Below are 23,732 nucleotides of genomic sequence, written 5' to 3' on the forward strand. Positions count from 1 at the left end.
GAGCCACTTTTACCTTTCTTTTCTTGTTTTTCTTTTTCTTTCTTTCTTTTTTTTTTTTTTTTAAGCATTACAGCTTCTTGGGCCCACCCAAGATCCTGGCTCTGTTTGCTCTGTTTGGGGGATGGGAACTGGCATTTGTAACAGTCCCCCTAGGTGCTCTAGACGCAGGCACTGAGAAGGCCTCTCCTCTTGCCCAGGGTACCGGGAAGTCTGCCTCAGCAGCAGACTGGGAGGACAGTGCGGGGACAGAGTCCGTGTGTGTACCTGCCAGCTAGTCGTCCAGAAGAGAGTTGAAGTTATTTTTTTAGACTCTGTGGTGCAGAATGGTCCCCACCTCCCTTGTCAGGCCATCTGTGTCTCTCCCAGCCTCACCAGAGCTGACTGTCCCGGTTTTGGCCCTGGGCCTGGGGTGGGGGTAGGGGCCTCAGGCCAGGGTGGTGGGTGTACCCACATTTGAGTTTCTTGGCTCTGGTGCTGGGCTCAGACCTCTGCAGGAAATGACACTGGGACAAAGCTCACTGCTTAGGTTAGCCACTACTGGGAACTCACTTCGTGCCAGGCTCAGGGGCAACAGCAAGGAGTGACTCTAGCCTGCAGTTTCAGAGGGCTCCCCATCTAGCAAGGGCCCAGGTGAGTGACCCAATGGCAGCCCCGTTTGCCAGGAGCCCTGAGGGAGGAAGGTGGGGGAATTCTGGGTGTCACTGAGTCAGGGTTGGCTGCAAGCCAGGGAGGCTGCTGCCAGAGACTGGCTCTTAAGAATTAAATGGAATTTGTCAGAGGAAGTATGAGGCTCTTCCAGGCAGGAGACAGCTCGGGCCAAGGCATGGGGGCAAGAAGTCCTAGAGATTGCTCTGCAGCAGGGCCCCTACCCCTAGGAGGTCATTCTTGATGATGGCTTCCAGCTGTCGGCGCCTGGCTGTGTGCAGCCAAGGAGAGTCAGCACTGCATGCCAGGCCTGCTTGCCACTTTTTGTGGGGTCCAGCCAAGGGGCCAAACTGTCACAACTCCCAGGCAGTACTGTGGCGGGGAAGGGGGCAGCACCCTGGTGATAGAGATGGAGACTCGGCAGCACTGACTCAAGTCTGTTCTGGTTGGCTGATTACAGCTGATATCCACAGTGACTGGTCAGTTCTCCTGATGTGCTGCCTGCTAAATATTTTTAATATCTCCCCTGCTCCTATGTGTTAGGTGCTGAAGTCCAGAGAGGTTAAGGCCACATAGCTGGTAAGTGGTGTAATAAGGATCTGAAACCAGGTCTTTGAGACTCTCTGTCCCCATCACTTGTTCAGTAAAGTTTGTGGCGCTCACACTGACCATGGGATTGTAGCTGGCGAGGCAATGGGGACATGGGCCAGCTCTTTACTCTGACCTCCTGGTCATTTCAAGGTGACATGTCTGCAGGGCCCCCAGGGGTTTGGGGATATGTGTATATACCCTCTTCTTTCTTTGTACATACCTGCGCATGCCCAGATTTGCCTCCACAATGAATATATCAATTCTGATCTTGCTCACGGCCCATTGCATAGCTGGATGATAAATGCTCGTCCCTGAAGGCCGGGACTGCCAACCTAAATCTTTTGGGAGGAAGCTCAGGCCTCAGGGGCATGTGCCAGAGGACAGGCACAGAGGTGACTGTTGCTGCTGCTGTGCACTCCCTGAATGTCACTCCGAGACCCGAGGGGGGCAGCTCTGTGTTTGCTGGTCCGTTTGGTGCTGCACCTTCTTGGTGCTGCTTTTCTTTCCTCTCTTTTCCTCTTTCTCTCTTTTCACACGCTGCTTGGGTTGCCTCTCCTTCGTGAAGGCACGCAGCAGAGTGGCTGAGATCAGGAGCTGTGAAGTCAGACAGGATCTGGGCTCAAATCCTTCTCTGTCACTAACTGGCTCCAGGACCTTGGGCAATTCACCCCCACCCCTCGTAAGGCCTCAGTTTCCTATTGTGTAAAATGGGCACAGTAAGGAGACCTTCTTCATCTGGTTATTGGAAGGCCCTGTGGAGATCTGTCTTGGGTCAGGTCAACTAGTATACCAGAGTCCGTCCCACTTTGCGTTCAGGGGACGGCCCTTTGGTCAGCACCTGCAGCAGCTCCTCCCCAGGAGGGGAGCCCTGCTAAGAAAGGGGATCTGAGTGGGGTACAACAACAGCCACAGTTTTGAGCAACTGAAACCCTTAAACAGCACCTGGAACCTGGGAGGTGCACCCCCCAAAGTGTTGACGATTGTCATTGTCATTAACTAACATGTACCAAGCCTCAGCTGCACTATGGATGCCATGTTAGAGTACCATCTCTGCCCTCTCCATCATAGGGGTGTGTGTGTGTGTGTCTCTGTGTGTGTCTACATATGTGGGAACATATACACCCACATAGGGCACAAGGACAAGCAAGGAACCATTTCAGAATAATGAAATGGTTGGTTAAAAAGGCCATTTCCAGCATTCAGAGAGAGAGCCTGGAGGAGTCAGGGAGAGCTTCCCAGAGGAAGCAGCTTTGTGCTGACAATTTCAGCTCTCTGTGACCAAGGCCACTGTCTTTTGGGCAGCTTCAGGTCCCCACATCTGCCCTGTGTCGTGTTAGGAGCCACCCAGCACTGGGGCAGGCCCGAAGTCAGCCCGGCTCAGTGCCTCCACCTGCAGACACCAGTGTGCTACACTAGGGGAGGAGGCGGAGGAGGCAAAAGGAAGCAAAGACTCTCCCTCCCCTTGCCTCCTCCAAAGGGAGAAATCCCTACATCAGCAGAGCCCAGCAGAGAGAGCTCCAGACAGTAGCAGGGTGTGGCCTGGGCATCAGATGTGGCGAATCTGGGGACAGCACTGCTGATGGCTGCCTTCCCTTTCCCCTTCCAGGTTGCATTTACAACCTATGCCTCGGATCCCTGGAACGTGTGTCAGACGAAAGAATTCCACCACCAGATGGCTCAGGAGAACTGCAGCCAGTGTCCACCTGGTAAGGGACTGGCTAGGCATGTACACAAAGTAGCAGGGTTGTAGTCCTGAATTCCTGCTGAACTGCCCGTTCCATGAGTCAGCCGGCACTCCCTCTTGCTTCTGGGCCTCCGTACATGCTATTCCTTCTGCCCAGCACACTTTCTACCTCCCTTCCCCTGTTAACTCCTACTTACCCTTTAGACCTCAGCTTAGATGTCTCCTCCTCCAGGAAGCCCGCCAGACACTGACCAGCCTGCAAGTGCCTTCTTTGGGTGCCCATTGGCCCCTGGCATTCCCGCAGCAGCTCTTTGACGCCATGTGATTGTGGCCTGGTTCCTCTCTTCTTGTGCTCACTGTGTGCTCCTCCTTTACTGTGTGCCCCTCCCCCGCTGTGCACCCCTCCCCCAGTGTGTGCCCCTCTAGGGCATGGGATGTGGCCTGTTTTTCACTGAGTCCCCATCACATGGCACAGTGCCTGGCATGGAGCAGGTGCACAGTGCGTATTTGACTGAATCAATAAATCCCCCATTTCACAGACGGTGGACCTGAGGTCCAGCCCCTGTTGGTAGAGCCAGGTCCAGGATGATTGCCGGAGCCATCCACCCATCTGTTTGTGTGTATAGTGTATTCGCTCATATCATGGTTATAAAGCATCTACCATGTGTGCTAAGGGCTGGAAGTCCAGCAGAGAGCAGGGCAACAAAATCCTTACTCTCATGGAGTCTGCATTCTAATGGAGGACCCAGACAAATAAGCTGGTGGTGGATGTGTAGTCCTCTCACTCAGTAAGTGCTATAAAAAAATGCAAGGCAAGTTGAGGCAGGGGGAGACAGGGAGAGCGAAGTGTCCTGGGCAGTCTCTCTGAGGAGGCTAGAACAGGGACTAGCATGCCAGGGAGAAGCAGCGGCAAGTGCAAAGGCCCTGAGGTGGAAGCCCGTTTGGTGAACTTGAGGAATGGCCAGGCCAGTGTATGTGGCCCAGAGCGAGTGAAGGGGAGTGTGGTAAGAGAAGATAAAGAGGTAAGCAGGGCCGTGGTAAGGAGATTACCTTTTATTTTGTGAGAGTCTGGAAGCCAAGGGAGAGCTTTGAGCAATTAGCTTGATATGTGGACGGGCATGTGTACCTCTCACCTCCCATAGCCATTTGACAGACACCCCCACCCCTGGGAAAGTGACTCTCTGTTCTTCTAGTAACTGGCAGTGTCTCTAAGAAGTTACTTGATACACACAGCAGTGAGCGTGGTGAGACGGCTTCCCTTGGTGCTCTCTATCCGGCTGTCACGAGCCCATTGCTGGTGTCCTTGACAGGATAGCAGGGACTACATTGTTACTGCATTTTTTCCCTGTAGTTGCTACTTCTAGGTGGAGAATTTTAGCAAATTATCAAGAAGAATGGAACTAGCAAACCAGCTCTTACTAACTTGACTGATAATAGGCAGTGGAATTTCGGACATCTGGAATACAGAGAGGAAGATATTTTTTGAGCAGAAGGGGTTCAGATAGCTGCTACATGGAAGATGTGCGATGAACCCGAGGAATGAGAACTCCACCCAAGCCCTAGCCAAGGCTTCAGAACCCTGGACTCTGGGGAACAGTGGCTAAGCCCAGGGTCCTGGCAGAAGTGCCACCTTGCTTAGGCCTTGGCCCTTGCTTTCCCAGGCTGCCGTGTGAAAGAATCCTGTACCAAGACCTCAGACACTGTGTGTGTCCCCTGTGAAGACAGCACATACACCCAGCTCTGGAACCGGGTCTCCAGATGTTTAAGCTGTGACTCCCGCTGCAGCTCTGGTGAGCGGGCCCAGGGTCAGGGGCAGTCCTGGCAGTCTGACCTGGCCAGCATGCACCCCAGCCATTCTGGTTGCAAGCTGTCTGGAATTAGTGTAGGCCGGGTGTTTTCATGACCCAGGGCATGAGGTGGCACCACTAAACACTCACCAGATCCTATCCACAACCCATGGGGCAGGCAGTGGGAGCAGATGCATTGAGCAGGTGGTACCTGGGAGAGTGGTGAGCAAGCTTCTGCCATCAGGGAGCTGGGGCGGGACTGTACACTTTGGCCTTCTGTGGTCTGTGTTCTGTTTACACCACGCTATGGGGTCCTGCGGCCTCCTAGAGAGCAGAGCTGTCTGTGGGTGCTGGGCTGGGAGGGCAGCATGGGTGTGGAGGAGTCAGGAATGACCCTGGGCCGCCCTCTTGCTCCTCTAGACCAGGTGGAAATGAAGCCCTGCACTGCAAAGCAGAATCGCGTCTGTGTCTGCAAGCCGGGACGCTTCTGTGTGCTGAACAAGCAGGAGGGCTGCCGGCTCTGCACTCCGCTGCGCAAGTGCCGCCCCGGCTTCGGTGTGGTCAAACCAGGTAGGGGGCTGGTGCCAGTGGTTCTTAGGGACCTCCTTGGGTATGTCTGCTATGTCATGGGCATAAACCCATCAATCCAGCTTGTGGAACTTGTCACTGGTGGCCAGCTGCTTACTGTTCACCCTTCTGTCTCTCACCTGCCTACTCGTTCCTGAGTAGGAGCCTACTGTGGAGGGCAGGTGAAGCTGCAGGAAGATGAACCCACATAACCCTGGAGACAGTGCGTGCATGTGTGTGTGTGCGCGTGTGTGCGTGTGCGTGTGGTGTTGTTGACAGGTTCCAATGTTTTTCTTTGAAGGAACTGCTACTTCAGACGTGTTGTGTGCCCCCTGCGCCCTGGGGACATTCTCTGACACAACTTCATCCACAGATGTTTGCAGGCCCCATCGGATGTGAGTGGGTGAATCCTTTGGTTCTGGGGGAGAAGGGAGGGGCGGTTCCTGGGTGAATATGAGGTCTAGGACACAGAGCAGCTCACCTGCATCACCCAGGAGGATGGGCCCTAAGATAGATGGCAGATTGAGTAGGACCTTGCCCCAGAAGTCAGGACTGGGTGGATGCGTGGGGGGAAGCAGGGGAGGGACAGGAGGGTGGTTCTGAGAAAGGATATGACACCTCTCTCACTCTCCCATCGCTGCTATTGGGACCTGTGTCCACTGCCTTGGCTCCCATGAATGAGCCCAGCTTCCCTAAGCCACTGTCCTTTACAGCCTCTTGACCAAGCTTCTTCTTCCCTCAGCTGCAGCGTGGTGGCCATCCCTGGCAATGCAAGCATGGATGCAGTCTGCTCGTCTGTGTCCCCTACCTTGAGAGTGTCCCCGGAATCAGCCCGTGTTCCCCAGCCAGCACCCACGAGATCCCAGCAAAGGGAGCCCACTCTGGGATCCAGTACAGCTCCCAGCACCTCCTTCCTGCTCCCCATGGGAAGCGCCCCGGCTGAAGGGGTCAGCGCTGGCGACATTTCCCTCCCAGTCAGTAAGCAAGAGAGTTCATTCATTCGTTCCTCCTCTCTTTCTTCCCCTCCCTATCACCTTCCCTTCCTGTCTTCCCATAGTCTTACTGAGAGCCCATTGTGGGCTAGACCCTGCGCTCCGGCCTGGCATACAGGTGCCAGTGAGACCTGGTTCTGGGACTAAGGATCCCTGGGTGGGATGAATAGGTGAGGTGAGGTCAATATTTTACCTGCACATGGAGGCAGTCTCCTGCTTTCTCTTTCTGATGGGCTGAGAAGACAGTGGGCTGGTCTAGGTTACCTCACAGGCTTCCCTCTGGGGGTTGGGGTCAGAAGTCTCAGGCCAGAGGTCTCAAACTGAGCCTGGTGGCTCTCGGGTTGGATGTGGCCCATGGACTTGATTGATTTGCTTGGCTGAATTTGAGAACCTCCAGCTCGGAGTTGGCTCTCACCTGTAACCACCCCAGCCACCTTGGATCACTGACTTACCTGCTTGGCTCCTGGTACGCTGAAGTCCATCTTTTTGCAGCTGTTTGAGCTTCTCTTTTCTTTCCAGGTGTGATTGTGGGTGTGACAGCCTCGGTTCTGCTGATAATAGCAGTGGTGAACTGTGTCATCATGACTCAGAAGAAAAGTAAGATTCCATCCTTCCTTCCTTCACCCGCTTGCTCGGGAAACTGCTCTGGGCACCTCCTATGAGTCCAGCTGGGCACAGCCTTCAGGGTCAGACAACTGGGGATAGAAGTCCCTATTGGGTCACTTAGAGCCAGGGCAGATGACACCTCCTCTTTCCAAAGTACTAAAAGGCAAGATGTAAGCAGGGTCATCCTAGGGAGGAAGAGTTCAGGATCCTCGTCTAGGCAGCCTGGGGGATTCAGGCCTGCTGGAGCAGGTGGCCTCTGAGATGAAGGAGGTCTCTATGTGCCCAGGAAAGGAAGGGCACCTGGCATGGAGGGCTTAGCATGGGCAAAGGCAGTGGGGCTGGAGCCTGGTGGGGTGCTGGGAACTAGAGTTGGACTGGGGCTTCTGTGGACTTTGTCAGGTAGGCACTTTCTGCCCCCAGGGCTGGGCCAACTCTGCTGATTCTGCCTGGGGCCCAGGCTACCCTCCTAGTTAGAACAGACCTTCCCTGCCAAAGAAGTCACACTCCCTGACTTGTCCCTTCTTTCCTCTTTACAGAGAAGCCCTCATGCCTGCAAAGAGAAGCCAAGGTGGTGAGTGTCCCTCTGCCCTTCCCCTCCTCCCCTGGTCTCCTTCTAGGTGGGCTGGCCTGTTACAGAGGAAATAGTGAGTTCTTTCTTTTAGACAGAGTCTTGCTCTGTCACCCAGTCTGGAGTGCAGTAGCATCATCACAGCTTATAACAATCTCTAACTCCTGGACTTAAGCAATCCTTTTGCCTCAGCCTCCAGAGTAGCTGGGACTACAGGCGGCCACCACCACACTCAACTCATTTTTTTAATATTTTGTAGAAATGGGGCCTCACTGTTGCTCAGGCTGGTCTCAAATTCCAGGTCAAGTGATCGTCCCACCTTGGCCTCCCAAAGTGCTAGGATTACAGAGCAATTTCTCAGGAAACAGCAAGAAAGCAAGTCCTAGGGTACCCTGGTGTCCCACAGCGGCCTGTAGGGGTGTCATCTCTCAGGTTTCAGATGGATGTTACAGGGCTGGGCCCTGGATCCTTTCCCTACTTCAAAGCAGCTTACTGTTGATCTGTTTTATAAAATAGGGTCTGTAAAGGACTTTTCTTAGAAACAAACCAATAACATAGTATCATAGTATTTTGTTAATTCGCCATCAGGAAGGCATCTGGCTACAAGTAACAAAACTTATGGGTAACTTCAAACAAAAGGCTTTAGTTTTCTTTTATTCTAAGAAGTCCAGGGGCTGGAGTCTGCTGGAATGTATTCAGTTGTATCCCCCTGAGGTGCCAGCAGGACCCTTGGCTCTGACACCTTTAGTGTGTTGGCCTCATGTCCTAAGATGATAATCATCATTTTATTTTATTTTATTTTATTATTATTATTATTTTTTGAGACAGAGTCTTACTTTGTTGCCCTCTGTAGAGTGCTGTGGCATCACAGCTCATAGCAACCTCCAGCTCTTGGGCTTAGGTGATTCTCTTGCCTTAGCCTACCAAGTAGCTGGGACTATAGGTGCCCACCACAACGCCCGGCTATTTTTTGCTGCAGTTTGGACGGGGCCAGGTTCCAACCCATCACCCTCAGTATATGGGGCTGGCACCCTACTCACTGAGCTGCAGGTGCCACCCATGATCATAATTTCATATGTGACCTCTAGATTCAAGGCAAAAAGAGAAGGAAATGGCCATGTTGCCTTTATCAGTGGATGAGATGCCTTCTCGGAGGCCTTGGGCTGACTTCTTCCTTCTCATTGGTCAGAACTGTATCACATGATACAGTTAGCTGCAAAGGAAGCAGGGGAAGGGGCTGCTTTGTTTTCCCAGCCTCTATGGAAGAGGAGAATGAAGGAGAGGGGTTGGAAATGGGTGGGAGGTGAGCCAATATATGGTATCTGCCACAACCTTGAACCTAGTAGGTAGGGCAGGGTTTTTTTTTTTGTTGTTGTTGTTGTTGTTTTAGAGATAGTGTCTCACTTTATTGCCCTCAGTAGAGTGCTATGGCGTCACAGCTCACAGCAACCTCCAACTCCTGGGCTTAGGCGATTCTCTTGCCTTAGCCTTCCAAGTAGCTGGCACTACTATAGGTAGTTCTGCCAGAGCACTGGACTATTTTTTTGTTGCAGTTTGGCTGGGGCCGGGTTCACCCTCAGTATATGGAGCCAATTCCCTACCCACTGAGCCACAGGTGCCGCCCCAGGGCAGGGTTTTTATCTAGTTTTATAGACAAGGAAACAGAGTCTATTGAGCTACTTCATGTTCCCTGCCCTGTTAGGCCAGAGTTTCCCAACCTCATGAATGTTTTGGACAAGATAGGCCTTAGTTGTGAGGGGCTGTCCTGTGCACTGTAGGCTGTTCAGCAACGCCTCTAGCCTCTATTCACTTAGATGCCCGTAGCACCCCTACCTAGTAGTGACAACCAGAAATCTCTAGGCATTGCCAACTGTCCCCTAGGGGCCAAATGCCTCCCCCAGTTGAGAATCACTCCACTACAGAAAAGCTTAGCCCTGGGTGTCTGCATGCCTGAGGATGGCTTTTGAAATCAGACTGATTTCATCCCCTGATTTTGCTGACAAGAGGTACAGAGGGAAAGTGACTTGCCCAAGGTCACATAGGAAGGTCTTCCTAGCCCAGCGGTCTCCAATATTTAAGTGGGGATCAGACTGTTTCTCATTGTCCCAGAGTGTGAATCCACTTCTCCCTTTCTCTGGCTTCAGTTCAGTGATGCTGTAGTTGCTGCCTTGTGGCACGTAGCACAAGTGCCCCTTCCAATATGTGTCGCAGCAGCCCAGCTCTTGTCTTCTGTTTCCCAGCCAAGTGTTTCCCAATCCTCTGTGCAGGGAAGATGCCCTGGGTGTGGCCCCGTAGCATCTGCTTCCCCTTTCCCTCCACCAAGTTTCTGCTCACTGTAAGCAGCTCTGTGTGTTGGGTGACTGTGCATACAGCGCCAATGATATGTGGGAAACTAGTCCTCTGGGGGGGGGCCCCCCAAACCCTGATTTGTGATTTGTGATGTTTGTTAATATCCATGTTGCAAATATGCCCTTTGTAGCTAATTTCTTTCTTTCTTTTTTTTTTTTTTGGTGACAGGAGCCTCAAGCTGTCCCCCTGGGTAGAGTGCTGTGGCATCACAGCTCACAGCAACCTCTAACTCCTGGGCTCAGGCGAGTCTCCTGCCTCAGTCTCCCGAGTAGCTGGGACCACAGGCGCCCACCACGAGGCCCGGCTATTTTTTGGTTACAGCCGTCATTACTGTTTGGCGGGCCCGGGCTGGATTTGAACCCGCCACGTTGGGTATATGTGGCTGGCGCCTTAGCCACTTGAGCCACAGGCGCTGAGCCATTGTAGCTAATTTCAAGCCACCAAAACCTTCCTGAATATGGAATTCGGAAGAAGTGTGCACAGGTCTGAGCCAGTTCCGAGCTCACCACTGGTGGGGCCTGGGCCAGGCTCTTTGCCTGTGCTGTTATCACCGAATCCTTACACATCCCTATGAGGCCAACAGTGTCCTCAGCTCCATTTTACAGAGGAGGAAACTGAGACTCAGGGAGGCTCAGGGTCCTGTGTGAGGTTAGATCATTAGTAAGTGGCGTAGCCCAGGTTTGAAATTTACCCTAAATCTGTAGGTTTTGCCATGGGAGACATTCAGATCTGTTCCAGGCACTCTCCCACTCCCAGCAGGGCCTGCCCTCAGGGGTTGGTTACCTTCCCTGTTTCCTTCAAGCCCCAGCTCCCAGCCCAGCCTCCGGCCCCTTGCTTAGCCTGTGCTTCCTCAGCTGGCGCTGGCCTTGGGGGGGTGTTGTTGACTCAGCATGGCCTGTTCCCCTTGCTACAGAAAAAGCCGCCAGGGCACGGGGACAGTGTGGCTTCTCTTTATTTAGAAAAGACAGCGTATGCACATGTGTGAGCTCCCCACAGTCACACCCATGGACACACTTATGCAGGAGCTCACACTAAGTAATAAGCACAGACATTTAGCAGGGGTTGAGCGTAAGCCAGGTACTGTGCTGTTACTCTCACAGCCATGTTGCAACATGCAGGTGGTATAATTAGTGCTCCTGTTTTTTTTTTTTTTTTTTTGAGACAGAGCCTCAAGCTGTCCCCCTGGGTGGAGTGCCATGGCTTCACTGCTCACAGCAACCTCCAACTCCTGGGCTCAAGTGAGTCTCCTGCCTCAGCCTCCCAAGTAGCTGGGACCACAGGTGCCCACCACAATGCCCGGCTATTTTTTGGTTGCAGCCATTATTGTTGTTTGGTGGGCCCGGGCTGGATTTGAACCGGCCACCTTAGGTGTATGTTGCTGGCACCTTAGCTGCTTGAGCCACAGGCGCCAAGCCCTTGTTTTTTTGTCTTTTTTTTTTTTATGTGTATAGCCCAGGCAACTTGGGCTCAGAGAAGTTAAGTAACTTTCCTAAGGGGTGGCACAGCTGATGAGAGTGGCCTGGGGCACAAACCTGGGAGTGCCCCTGTTCACCTCTTCTCAGCACACACACTGACGACGCCACTCACAGACACGTATGTGTGCACACTTCACCCCCAAGCCTGTAGACATGGGCATGTGAGCCTTGTGAACACACACTCACATACACAGATGGTGTGGACCCAGCAGGATAGTGGAGGATCCAGCTGGTGGCTCTGCCAGGGTCCCTGCTTCTACCCAGCAGGAGAGGCTGGGAGCTGAGGGGGTTGGGGTCCTGTGTCTGGAATGAGCCTCCTCAGTTCTCCACCCTTTGGGGTCCCAGCCCAAGAATCAGGGCCACCTACAGCCTGTCTGAACTTTGCAGCTTGTGGCTTTGGAGGAGGGAGGCGGGCTATGACCTTTGAGGGTTTCTGTTCTGCCTGGCTCTAGCTACCAGCAGAGAGGGTGAGGCACAGACCAGAAAAACCCCTTGTCTGGAGGTTGTGAGGAGTGACATTTGGATGTTGCTTCGCCCTTCCAAGCTCAGGAGGCCTTGGGGGATAGGAGTGGGGGTGGGCAGTGGCCAAGGTTAGACCAACTGCATAGAGGTTCTACATGAACTTGAAATGCCCTCTATTCCTCCAAAACTGGGGATATCTAGCCCAGCAGGTGTTCTCCTAGGGAAGCAGCGGGTAGCACGCAGCTTGGGCACTCTGGTCAGGGTCATCCTGCTTCCATGTGGACCAGCTGTGTGATACTGAGTTTAGAACTCACCCTCTCTGGCCCCAGATGAGGTGGGATGACTTGTACCAGATCCTTCCAGCCCAAGGCAGAGGGAGTTGAGGACAGGTCTCAGCCATTCCCAGGGCCCTCTCACCTCCCCTTGCTATGCTGGAGAGTCCCACCAACTGTTCACTTGCCTCCATCCTCATTCTTCCCAAACCCTCCCTCTCATCCTGGGCATGCCAGGGGGCAGGGCAGCTGGCGAGAACATGGTCCCTGTCATCTCCTTTTTTCCTGGCGTCTAGTGATCACCAGGAACCCTAAGGCAAGGCTTTGAATTCCTGTGCAGTTAGTGTAGACAGACAACAGCCCTGGAATGAGATTTCTAGATGCTCCCCAGAATAGGTGTCTAGAAATGGGGACCTTATCTTGATCTTCCAGATACCCCAGACACCTTCTTGAAACCCCAGACACCCAGGAAAGGCATTGAGTTTTGGCTGAGCTGTGCTGAATCCTACCATGACCATTACCTCTGTAATTCATCCTCTGTTTCCACATCTGCAAAGCAAGAATAACACTGGGCTGTTGGAAGACTGAATATAGATGATTTCTGGAGGGGCTTTGGCACAGCGCTCGACAAATGTCAGCTAATTTTATTACTATCATATATGAAAAAAGATTTCAAGGGCTGAGCGCAGTGGCTCATGCCTGTAATCCTAGCACTTGGGAGGCCAAGGCAGGTGGATTGCCTGAGCTTACTGGTTTGAGAAGAGCCTAAGCCAGAGTGATACCTCGTCTCTAAAAAATAGCTGGGCATTGGGCGGTGCCTGTGGCTTAAAGGAGTGGGGGCGCCGGCCCCATATGCCGGAGGTGGCGGGTTCAAACCCAGCCCCGGCCAAAAACTGCCAAAAAAAAAAAAAAAATAGCCAGGCATTGTGGCGGGCAGCTGTCGTCCTAGCTACTTGGGAAGCCGAGGCTAGAGAATCACTTGAGGCTCAAGAGTTTGAGGTTGCTTGTGAGCTATGATGCCAAGGCACTATACCAAGGGAGACAAAGTGAGACTCTGTCTCAAAAAAAAAAAAAAAAAAACCAGAAAAAAAAAAGAAAAAGATACCAGGAGAAGTGGCAGAGAGTCCTGGGGGTGGACTGTAGAAAAAGGGGCTGAGATAGCACAGCTGGTGGTCTCCTGTGCAAGGACTCTCTGCCCTGGATCGAGGGATTGAACACAGGGTCATAACACAGTTTGTCTGCAAAGGGCCAGATAGTAAAAATTTTAGCCTTCATGGACCATATAGTCTCTATGACAACTACTTAAACCTCCCTTGGTAGCAGGAGAGTAGTCATAGATGGCACATCAACAAGGGAGAGTGGTGTATTCCAATAAAACTTTATGGCTTGGCGCCTGTGGCTCAAGCGGCTAAGGCGCCAGCCACATACACCTAAGGTGGCGGGTTCGAATCCCCAGCCCGGGCCCGCCAAACAACAATGATGGCTGCAACCAAAAAATAGCCAGGCGTTGTGGTGGGCGCCTGTAGTCCCAGCTACTTGGGAGACTGAGGCAGGACACTAGCTTGAGCCCAGGAGTTGGAGGTTCCTGTGAGTGTGATGCCATGGCACTCTACCCAGGGGGATAGCTTGAGGCTCCGTCTCAAAAAATAAAAAAAATAAAAAAAAATTAAAACTTTATTTATGGATCCTAAAACTTGAACTTCACATAATGCCACATATCACAAAATGTTATTCTTTAAAAAAAATCTTTGGCTCAGTGCCTATGGCTCAAGCAGCTAAGGTGCCAGCCACATACACCCAAGGTGGCAGGTTCGAATCCAGCTCAGGCCCGCCAAACAACAATGACGACTGCAACCAAAAAATAGCCAGGTATTGTGGTGGGCGCCTATGGTCCCAGCTACTTGGGAGGTGGAGGCAGGAGACTCACTTAAGCCCAGGAGTTAGAGGTTGCTGTGATGCCACAGCACTCTATCCAAGGGGACAGCTTGAGGCTCTGTCTCAAAAAGAAAAAAAATCTTTTTTCAACCATTGAAAAATGTGAAAACCATCCTTAGCATGCAGGCTGTACAAAAAATAGGTGGCAGGCTGGATTTGGCCCATGGGCAGTACTTTGCCTACTTCTGATTTAACAAGTTCTTGTTATGAGGCCTAGTGTGAGGTCTGTAAGCCTGACACTCTGGAAGGCTGAGGCGGGTGGATTGCTTGAGTTCAGGAATTTGAGACCCTTATGAGCAAGAGTGAGACCCCTATCTCTAAAAATAGCCAGGCATTGTGGTGGACGCCTATTGTCCCAGCTACTCAGGAAGCTGAGGCAAGAGGATCAGTTGAGCCCAAGAGTTTGAGGTTACTGTGAGCTATGATGATACCATGGCACTATACCCAGAGTGACAGAGTGAAACTGTCACAAAACAAAAACAAAAATAAAACAAAACAGGGCAGTGCCTGTGGCTCAGTGAGTAGGGCCCCAGCCCCATATACTGAGAGTGGAGAGTTCAAACCCGGCCCCGGCCAAACTGCAACAACAACAAAAAAAAGCCAGGCATTGTGGCAGGTGCCTGTAGTCCCAGCTACTCAGGAGGCTAAAGCAAGAGAATCACCTAAGCCCAAGAGCTGGAGGTTGCTGTGAGCTGTGAAGCAACGGCACTCTACTGAGGGTGACAAAGTGAGACTCTGTCTCTAAAAAAAAAATCTTCACAACAACAAGCGGGTTATTATTCTCCCTCTATAGAAGAAACACAGAGGTGCAGACAGGTTAAGCAACTTGGCCAAGGTCACACAGCTAGGAGTGGTTGATTCATGATTTGCCATAATGTGGACTGGATTTAGAGTCCTGGTTCTTGACTTCTCGGCTGGGCCACGTCTGCACTTCTCCTTGTACAGATGGGGTGACTTTAAGCTAGTCATTTTCCTTCTGTTTCCTTATGCAAAGTGAGGTTAAGGAAAATCCTGCCCCATCTCTTACTATTTGGTCAACAGGGCCATGTGGTTGCTGCCCTCAAACAAGTCTCACGCCAGTAGGGCAGCTGTCTGTTAATAACAGAAACATACAAGCCATGGAGAATCACACCTCCCAAAACGTGCTGTGTGTGGAAGAACATGCAGGCGTGGGCAGAAGCACTGAGTAAGCTGCGAAGTGCTGACTGGGTGCGGTAACTCACGCCAGTAACCCTGCCACTCTGGGAGGCTGAGGCAGGTGGATTGCTTGAACTCACGAGTTTGAGACCAGCCTGAGCAAAAGCGATACCCTGTCTCTACTAAAAATAGAAAAACTGAGGCAAGACGATTATTTGAGCCTGAGTTAGAAGTTACTGTGAGCTGTGACACTGTAGCACTCTCTCCAGGTCTCAAAAAAAAAAAAAGCTGTGAAGGGCTGATGGCAGAGGTGCAGGTGGTGGTGAGGTCGGGAGAGAGCTGGTGGGGTGGGCTGACTGCTCTCCCTCCTCCTGCCCATACAGCCTCACCTGCCTGCTGATAAGGCCCGGGGTGTGCCTGGCCCTGAGCAGCAGCTCCTACTGACCACTGCACCCAGCTCCAGCAGCAGCTCCCTGGAGAGCTCGGCCAGCACTGATGGGAGGGCACCCACCGGGAACCAGTCGCAGGCACCGGGTGTGGAGAAGGCCTGCGGGGCCTCGGAGGCCCGGGCCAGCTGCGGGAGCTCAGGTAAGAGCTTCTTCCTTGCCTGGTTGTCTTTGCTTTCTCCTCTGGGAGCCTCACTGCAGGGCACCCTCCCACCTTTGCCCATGCTGATCCTTTCACCTGGAAAATCCTTCCTTCTACTGGACAGCCCCAAGTTGTCCTTTGAATTCCCAATATCCAGGCAGGGAGTTTTTCTGAGTCTCCTCCCCACCACTGGTTGGGCTAGCTGCTCCTCTGGGCTTCTAGGACTGTCAGACGGTAGGTACAGCCTCCTGGTGAGCCCCGATCATCTCATTCATCCCTGCATCCACCGGCCCAGCACAGCATTTAGTTAATAATAGTAATCACAATAGGAGCTGACACTTACTGAAGGCGTGTGACGCATCAGGCACTATACTGGGCACTTTATTGCATAAAACTAACCTGCACATCAATGCTAAGAGAGAGAGTTACTGTTGTTACTTGAATCTTACAGGTGAGGAAACTTAAGGACCAGAGAGGTTGAGCAGCTTGTTCAAGGGCACACAGCTGGTAAATGGAGGAGCCAGGAATCATCCCTGGGCTGTCTCACTCTAGAGCCCTGGGGTTGGGAGCTGAATGAAGAAATGAGGCCTCCAGCACTTGACTTTGACTCACTGCAGCTTGTTGCTGTGTCCCTTAGGGCTTGAGGAACCCAGGGTTGTGGGGAATGTGTCCTGTTTATATAGTCTGCATTTTATCCTGGACCTGGTTAAACAGTCACCCCTGGTTGACATCTCCATTGGCCACACTGGAGGAGGCCCCTGTGTGGGTCCCCAGAAATCCCGGGGATTTCTTGGGTTTGTTTTGTAGTGGGGAGATTAAGATTACCGGCCTGTGTCTCCCCCTCTCACCTGGCAGCACTAGCTAGTGGGACTTCAGAGAGTGACCATGAGCTCGGGTCATTCCCCGATCCCTGCCCAGCCACTCTGGTACCATGAGAGTCTGAGCAGGATTCTTAACCCTGCCAAGGCTCAGTTTCCTCATCTAGAGGTGAGCCAGCTCACATCCTTGGCGGGGCAGGTGAGAGATGAGCTGCATTATGCCTGGCTTGGCACCTGACTGGGGTCAGGCTCCTTCTGGGCCACCTGCATGCAGGGGTTCATGGCTGCATCCCCACCCTGCATGACCCAGGGTTACCCCAACCCTGCCGTTCCCTTGGTGGGCTGCGCCCCTGCCTCTCGCCACCCTCTGCCTGCAATACCTTTGCTACTGGTCATCTGACTGCCCACGTGCTGATGTGCCCAATTCTGTCTGCCCCATCCTAGCCCAGCAGGATGTCTTATTAGGGCCCTTCAGTCAGCCTGAGAACTCCCTGAGGGAGGGCCTGGGTCAGTGCCTGGAATGGAGCAGGTGGCCCTAAATGTTTGTTGAATGAATGAATAAATACACTCCAAATCTCTTGGTCTTTTCCACCTCTTGAATTTATCTTTCCATTTTTTTAGCTATACCTGGCTTAGCTTCCTCCCTGGTCCTGGGAAGTAGACCTTCCAATGATGTCTGCTCGTCCCCCCACATTCTGCTCCTTCAGCTCTGTTCCTTCCCCCAAGAGTCCACTGACCCTCTCCCTGGCCACTACACTGTCTCTGCTTATTCCCTCTCTTCTCTCCTCCCACCCCCGACCCTTCTCTCCACTGTGGGAACCTGTAAACCCCAGGGCTGTGCCCCATCCTCCCCCGCAATGTCTCATTCTCGATATGCAAAGGCCATGATGACTTTGGGTGACATTTAGGTGCTGCGGAGGCTCACGGTGGAAATTTCCTTCCGGCCCTCTGAATTCAGCCCTCCCTCCCCTCAGCCTGTTCTGAGCAGAACAGCTGGCCAGCTATCTCCTCCTTCTCCTCTAGGCTTCCCTGAGGTCCTGGAGTCAGGGCAACCAGGCTGGGGTGAGGATGGGAAATCAGACAGCTACCATGTCATCTGGGCACTCAGCAGATCCCTGTGGTAACAGCAGCTACAGTGACTAACATTTTTAAGGGGCTGTTGTATGTCAAGTGCCTTACATCTATTGCCTCAACTAATTCCTCACCAATTAACTAGCCAGGAAGTTCATGCCTGCAGAGGCTGGGTGGGAAGGTGGGGTACACCTGCTCCCTGAGATCCTTCCTGCCCTCTGCTTCATGTATGTGGGCCCACAGTGGCCAGATCTTCCACATCTGGCCCCACAGGAATCCAGATTTTTAGGGCGGAGGACAGTGGCTCATTCCTATAATCCTAGCACTCTGGGAGGCCGAGGTGGAAGGATTACTTGAACTCAGAAGTTCAAGACCAGCTTAAGCAAGAATGAGAACCTATTTCTACTAAAAATAGAAAAACTACCTGGAAGTTGTGATGGGTGCCTTTAGTCTCAGCTAGTTGGGAGGCTGAGGCAAGAGGATCACTTGAGCCCAAGAATTTGAGGTTGCTGTGAGCTACAACGCCATGGCACTCTACTTAGGGTGACAGAGTGAGACTGTCTCAAAAAAAAAAAAAAAAGGTCTATATTTTTATTATTTTTTTATTTTTGGAGACAAAGTCTCACTCTGTTGCCCTAGGTAGAATGTTGTGGCATCATCATAGCTCAGAACAACCTCAAATTCTTGGGCTTAAGCAATCCTCTTGCCTCAGCCTCCTGAGTAGCTGGGACTGTAGGCGCCTGCTACCACACCTGGGTAGTTTTTCTAATATTAGTAGAGATGGCGGTCTTGCTCTTGCTCAAGCTGGTCTGGAACTCCTAAGCTCAAGTAATCCATGTACCTCAGCATCCCAGAGTGCTAAGATTACAGGTATGAGCCACCACCCGGCATAATCCGGATTTTTAAATGTAAGCACCTGAATCTTAAATATTGGCAGCTGATTTACTTAAAAATACTGCTACCTTAAAAAAAAAAAATATATATATATATATATTTTTTAATATATGTGTGTATATATGTATATGCCTGGTGGCTGGTTTTTATCTATTCAGTGCTTGTCCCTGTTAAAGACACTAAGAACACAGTATAGAACAGTCAAAAAGCCCTGGTCCTGCCAGGCGCTGTGGCTCACACCTGTGATCCCAGCACTTGGAAGGCTGAGATGGGTGGTTTGCCTGAGCTCACAAGTTCAAGACCAGCCTGAGCAAGAGCGAGACCCCATCTCTAAAAACTAGTCAGGCATTATGGTGAGCATCTGTAGTCCTAGTTTCTTGGGAGGCTGAGGCAAGAGGATCACTTGAGCCCGAGAGTTTGAGGTTACCATGAGCTAAGATGCCATTGCACTCTACTGAGGGTGACTTTTTATCACACACAAAAAAGCCCTGGTCTTCCTGGGCTCAGGGTCTGGTGGGAGAGTCACAAGTAAGCATTCCAGGAGCTGGGGCCCCTGGAGATCACAGAAATGGGGAGAGACCCAGTAGTGATGGATGGAACAGGGTTGGGGGTAATTTCTCTAAGGAGGGAGGCCAGAGGGTTTCTTGGAGAAAATAGTCTTTGAGCTGAGGCCTAAATGACAGGAGGGTATAAGCCACTAGGGAAGAGATTTCCAAGCTGAGGAGCAGTATGTGCAAGGGCCCTGAGCCCTGGAGGGCTCAAGGAGCTGCAGAGAGGTGAGGGTGGCTGGACAGAAGCCAGGCAATATCTAGGAGCTGCAGGAGCAGAAGTGGGAGGAGGCAGGCTCTGAGGCATTCACTGTGGACTGGTGGAAAACAGACTTGAGAGGGGTGGGGTCAAAGCCAGGAGACAGGTGCATAATGTTTCTGCCAGTCCAGCTAGGAGTGGGTGGAGGCTTGCATGGGATGGTAACAGGGCGGTGGGGACTTTAGGTCATCTTTGAAGGTAATCAAGGCAGGAGTTGCAGATGGGTTGACTGTGGATTATGACAGAAAGATGAGTCCAAGGCTCTGGGCTCAAGAAGCTGGGTAGGCAGTGGCAAAGTGAACTGCTGTGAGGAGAGGCAGGTGGATGGAGATGGGCTGCAATCTGAGAATCAGGTTTGAAACCAGGTGGTGGCACTCCTAGAATCCCAGCTACTTAGGAGGCTGAGGTGGGAGGACTTCATGAGGCCAGGAGTTCAAGACCAGCTTGGCAACATAGCAAGATCTAATCCTTAAAAAAAAAAGACTTAAGTTTGAGATGTCTATAAGCATTCAAGCACAGGTGCCACACAGCTGTCCTACCTGGTTCATTGAGAGTGTCACTCTGTCTCCAGAAGCTGTGTGGGCTCCAGAGATGCAGTCAACAAGAAAAGTCACCTTTGCCTGCATGGAGGTGCACAGGGCCATTGTACCTATTTTATAGCTGGGCAGACGGAGGCTCTGGGAGGTCAAGTGACTTGGCTAAGACTGTGGAGGCAGGATTCAAACCCAGAATTGTCAGCCTGCAAACACAGCGTCCTGGCCTCGGTAACGAAGACAAACCACTCCCAACCCCATTCTGGAATCCTAAACTTAGAGAATCCTAGATGTGGCTCTCCGTGGAGGAAAAAGATTTGCTGAGAATAAAAACAATTTTAGGGTTTCACTTCCTTAAAGGAACAATTTCCAGGCCTTTGTGCATTGATCCCGTGGCACACAGATAATGTGCTGATGGCAGGGTTCTTGCCTGTTAGTAAGTTGGTGTGGTCAGGACAGCAGATGCCGTCCGGCAGTGTGAGAAAGTGATTCCTCTTCTGTGCTTGGCCGGTGTTCTGTGATGTGTACTTCCTGCCCTGCTCATCTCTCTGATTCTTTTTAGGGAGTATGTTTTGTTCCCGGAGCAGTCTCTTCTGCTTTACATAATAACATAACTGGTTCCTCCCATCTGTGGGTTGGTTTGGGCCCGGTAGATAGTAATACTTTTCTTATTTAAGGTTAAGTGACTTGCCCAAGGTCACATAGCAGAGCTGGGCTAGAATCTTGGTCTTTTGGCTCCTGGCTCGGTGTTCTCTCCCACTTCTTAATTTCCTTCTTGGGCTGTGAAGATACCCCCCAGTCTGAGACCCCTGGACTGACGTCCCTCCACCATCCCCCCACCTTGTGCTTAGCAGAGTCTTCTGGCAGCCACGGCACTCAGGTCAATGTCACCTGCATCGTGAATGTCTGCAGCAGCTCCAGCCACGGCTCACAGTGCTCCTCCCAAGCCAGCTCCATGACGGGAGACACAGATGCCAGCCCCTCGGCTTCCCCGAAAGACGAGCAGTTCCCCTTTTCCAAAGAGGAGTGTGCCTCTCAGACCCATCTGGAGACTCCAGAGACTCTGCTGCAGACCCCAGAAGAGAAGCCCATGCCCTTTGGTGTGCCTGACGCTGGAATGAAGCCCAGTTAACGAGGCCTGACCCCTGGCAGGGTGACCCTGCGATGGGGTCCTGGTCCTTCTAGGCCCCCACCCTCAGGACTCTATAACTCTTTCTAGGCCAAGTTTCTTTAGTGGCCCCCATTAGCCTCAGCATCCCTCTCACCTATGGGCTGAGGGATGAGACAGAGAAAGCCTCTGTGTCCCTCTCGAAAGGCTGGCCGGGTACCAAATGCAGGACAGCCTGGGGCGAGTCCTTGCCTCTCTGTGGCCTGCCTCCCAGCTGGACTGGCGAGCTTGGCTTCTGGAGCTCTTGATGTTTTCTTTTTGTTACCCCTGGGTTCTGACCTGACTCTGGCTTCCAGATAAACCTAGCATCCTCCCCTCTATGGGGTCTTCCTGGAAAAGAGGATGTTTGTATGAGTTATCCATCAAGACTGGATGGTGCTTCAGCCTGAATGCTGAGACTGCAGGACAGTCCCAGTAGGGCTGGGGCCGTGGAGGGTGGGCGGAAGGCCATCAGTCAGATGGTTCTGGGCGGGGAGCTGGTGGCAGCTGTATGGGGGAGGGAGGTTTCCTCTGGACTCTTAGAAAGCACCACCTTCAAATTCACTTCTGCTATCTTTCCTTTTTTAATTTTTTTTTTTTTACCACGGTGTGAAAATCTGATTCCCACTGGGACCAGTCAAGCAACCTTATTCAATGCTATGGTCTGGACAACACAACAAGCTTCTAACTGAAAATCTTCCAATTTTAACATGTAGCAAATTTTTAAAAAAGTAAGTAACATGCAGGCAAATAAGCCAACAGCAAATGAATCCAGACTCTGGGCGCCATGTACAGCCCTTACCCTGCTGTTGCACCCTCTGCCTTCATTCCAGCCCCTGCCAGGGTCCCAACCCTCATCCCTCCCTGTCTGGGGAGGTCCTCCAAGGCCACGCCTATCAGGGAATTTCTAGAACTGGAGATGACTAAAGCCTCATAGCCATCTCTCTCCTCCTACCTCAGCTTGAACCTTCCTCCTGCTTGGGGAGGAGTGTACTCCTCTCACCCCACCTTGTCCCCACTCCGTAGCCCTGGAGGGGCCTGCCAAGCCACTTTGGTGTGTGGCCACTGTGATCCTGCGTGGATGTGAGAAGCCAAGCGCCAAGACTGTGTCTGCCTGTGCCTGTGCTGTGTGCCGTGGGTCTGTGTGCCCCAGGTGGTCAGGCTGAATGGCCTGCCTCTAAGCAGCTAAACCTGACAATTTTGCCAATGCTCTCTTCCTGGTTAGAGAGTCAACCCACCTGCCTCCAAACATGTACCCAGAGCTTTGCAGAGGGTGAAAATGTAAGGCTGTGATCAGATTCTGCATCGTTCCAATTTTAGTATTATGTGCTGCCCAAGCAAGCACTTTGACCAGATTCTGGAAAGAAGGGAGATAAGGGACTCTCTGAGAGGCTGGTTCAGTCTCTGGTACTTGAATCCCATGTTGATAAATTCCACTGGACTTGAACTTGGCAGCTGAACTATTGGAGGGTGGAAGAGCCCTGCTGTTATCACACAGGCAAAGAGGTCTTCCCACCCTGGGATCAAGGTGGAATCGGACGGAGCGCCGCCAGGTCTGCTCGTGTTGGACCCTGCACTGTGATGGAGTGCGTCCGCCCCCTGGCGGGCTGTCCTGGGAAGACCTCAAGCTTCCTCGTGTCCCAGAACAGAGCCGGGCAGCGATGGATCATAAGGAGACTCTGCGTGTGGCCTCTGTTCCCCTACTTGTGTGGATGATTCCAAGACAGTGAGAGTTTGGACAGCATGCCTGCTTATAAATAAACCTTCTGTTTGTTTGTTTCAAGAGAATTAAATAGTTTGACTACACATGGTGATGCTTGATACACAAGCTTCATTCTCATCTGTAATTTTGTCTGATACCATTATTTAATGTAGATACAGTGCATAGGATATACCAGCAATCATCTTTGTAGCCACTAATTACATGATTTTCACCTTTAAATGGTGAACTTCAGGTCATAGCACTGAGGACAGCACAGTGGACAGGTGAACTGTCCACTGACACCAAGTTTTTTGAAGGCAATGGCTTCTCTACCCAAGCAGGTTGTAAATGCATTTCAAATAGAGCCTGGCATTGCCCTGAATGAATTGTACCTTCACACTGTTGGGGAAGTTTACCAAAATGACATTGGAGTAGACTAAGTTTACGTGGTACCTTTTTTTTCTTTTTGAGACAGAGTCTCAAGCTGCTGCCCTGGGTAGAGTGCTGTGATGTCATAGGTCACAGCAACCTCTAACTCAGGCACAAGTGATCTTGCCTCAGGTCCTCAGGTTTTTTTTTTTCCTATTTTTAGTAAAGATGGGGTCTCTCTTTTGCTCAGAAGTGTGAGCTTCTGAGCATGAATTTGTCTCAAACTCATGAACTCAAGCAATCCACCAACCTCGGCTGCCCAGAGTGTGAGGATTACAGGTATGAGCCACCGCACCCAGCCAGCACATTTTTTTTTTTAAGAGACAAGAGTCTCACTTTATTGCCCTAGGTAGAGTGCTGTGGTGTCATAGCTCACAGCAACTTCAAACTCTTGGGCTTAAGTGATTCTCTTGCCTCCACCTCCCAAGTAGCTGGGACTACAGGCACCTACCACAAACACCCGGCTATTTTTTTGTTGCAGTTGTTTAGCTGGTCTGGGCCAGTTTCGAACCCACCACCCTCGGTGTATGTGGCTGGTACGGTAACCACTTGTGCTACGGGCACTGAGCTGACATTTTATTTTAAAGACACGTTTTGTTCAGTGTCTTTAGTATTTAGCCATCAACAGTATGGGTGAAAAAAAATATCTAGAAAGGACCCTTTTTTTTTTTTT

At 51.7% G+C, this 23,732-nt stretch overlaps 1 protein-coding gene across 2 annotated transcripts in view; it reads left to right on the forward strand.

Moving 5' to 3' along the window:
* TNFRSF1B (TNF receptor superfamily member 1B) overlaps positions 1-22,734 on the forward strand; it is a 39,411-nt gene extending 16,677 nt beyond the window's left edge. The window contains exons 2-10 of one of the 2 annotated variants that reach the window (XM_003793287.3): positions 2,843-2,942; positions 4,582-4,710; positions 5,128-5,277; positions 5,576-5,669; positions 6,017-6,252; positions 6,786-6,863; positions 7,409-7,443; positions 15,454-15,658; positions 20,633-22,734. In XM_003793287.3, the coding sequence (XP_003793335.1) occupies positions 2,843-2,942; positions 4,582-4,710; positions 5,128-5,277; positions 5,576-5,669; positions 6,017-6,252; positions 6,786-6,863; positions 7,409-7,443; positions 15,454-15,658; positions 20,633-20,913 (1,308 nt within the window). In that variant the 3' untranslated portion in view covers positions 20,914-22,734. The remainder of the gene's footprint in view (positions 1-2,842; positions 2,943-4,581; positions 4,711-5,127; positions 5,278-5,575; positions 5,670-6,016; positions 6,253-6,785; positions 6,864-7,408; positions 7,444-15,453; positions 15,659-20,632) is intronic. The other variant, XM_023515240.1, reaches the window with a different exon arrangement.
* Positions 22,735-23,732: the final 998 nt, after the last annotated feature.

The sequence above is a fragment of the Otolemur garnettii genome, unplaced genomic scaffold (genome assembly GCF_000181295.1).
Source record: "Otolemur garnettii isolate 467f Iridium unplaced genomic scaffold, OtoGar3 scaffold00067, whole genome shotgun sequence".
Classification (NCBI taxonomy): domain Eukaryota; kingdom Metazoa; phylum Chordata; class Mammalia; order Primates; family Galagidae; genus Otolemur; species Otolemur garnettii.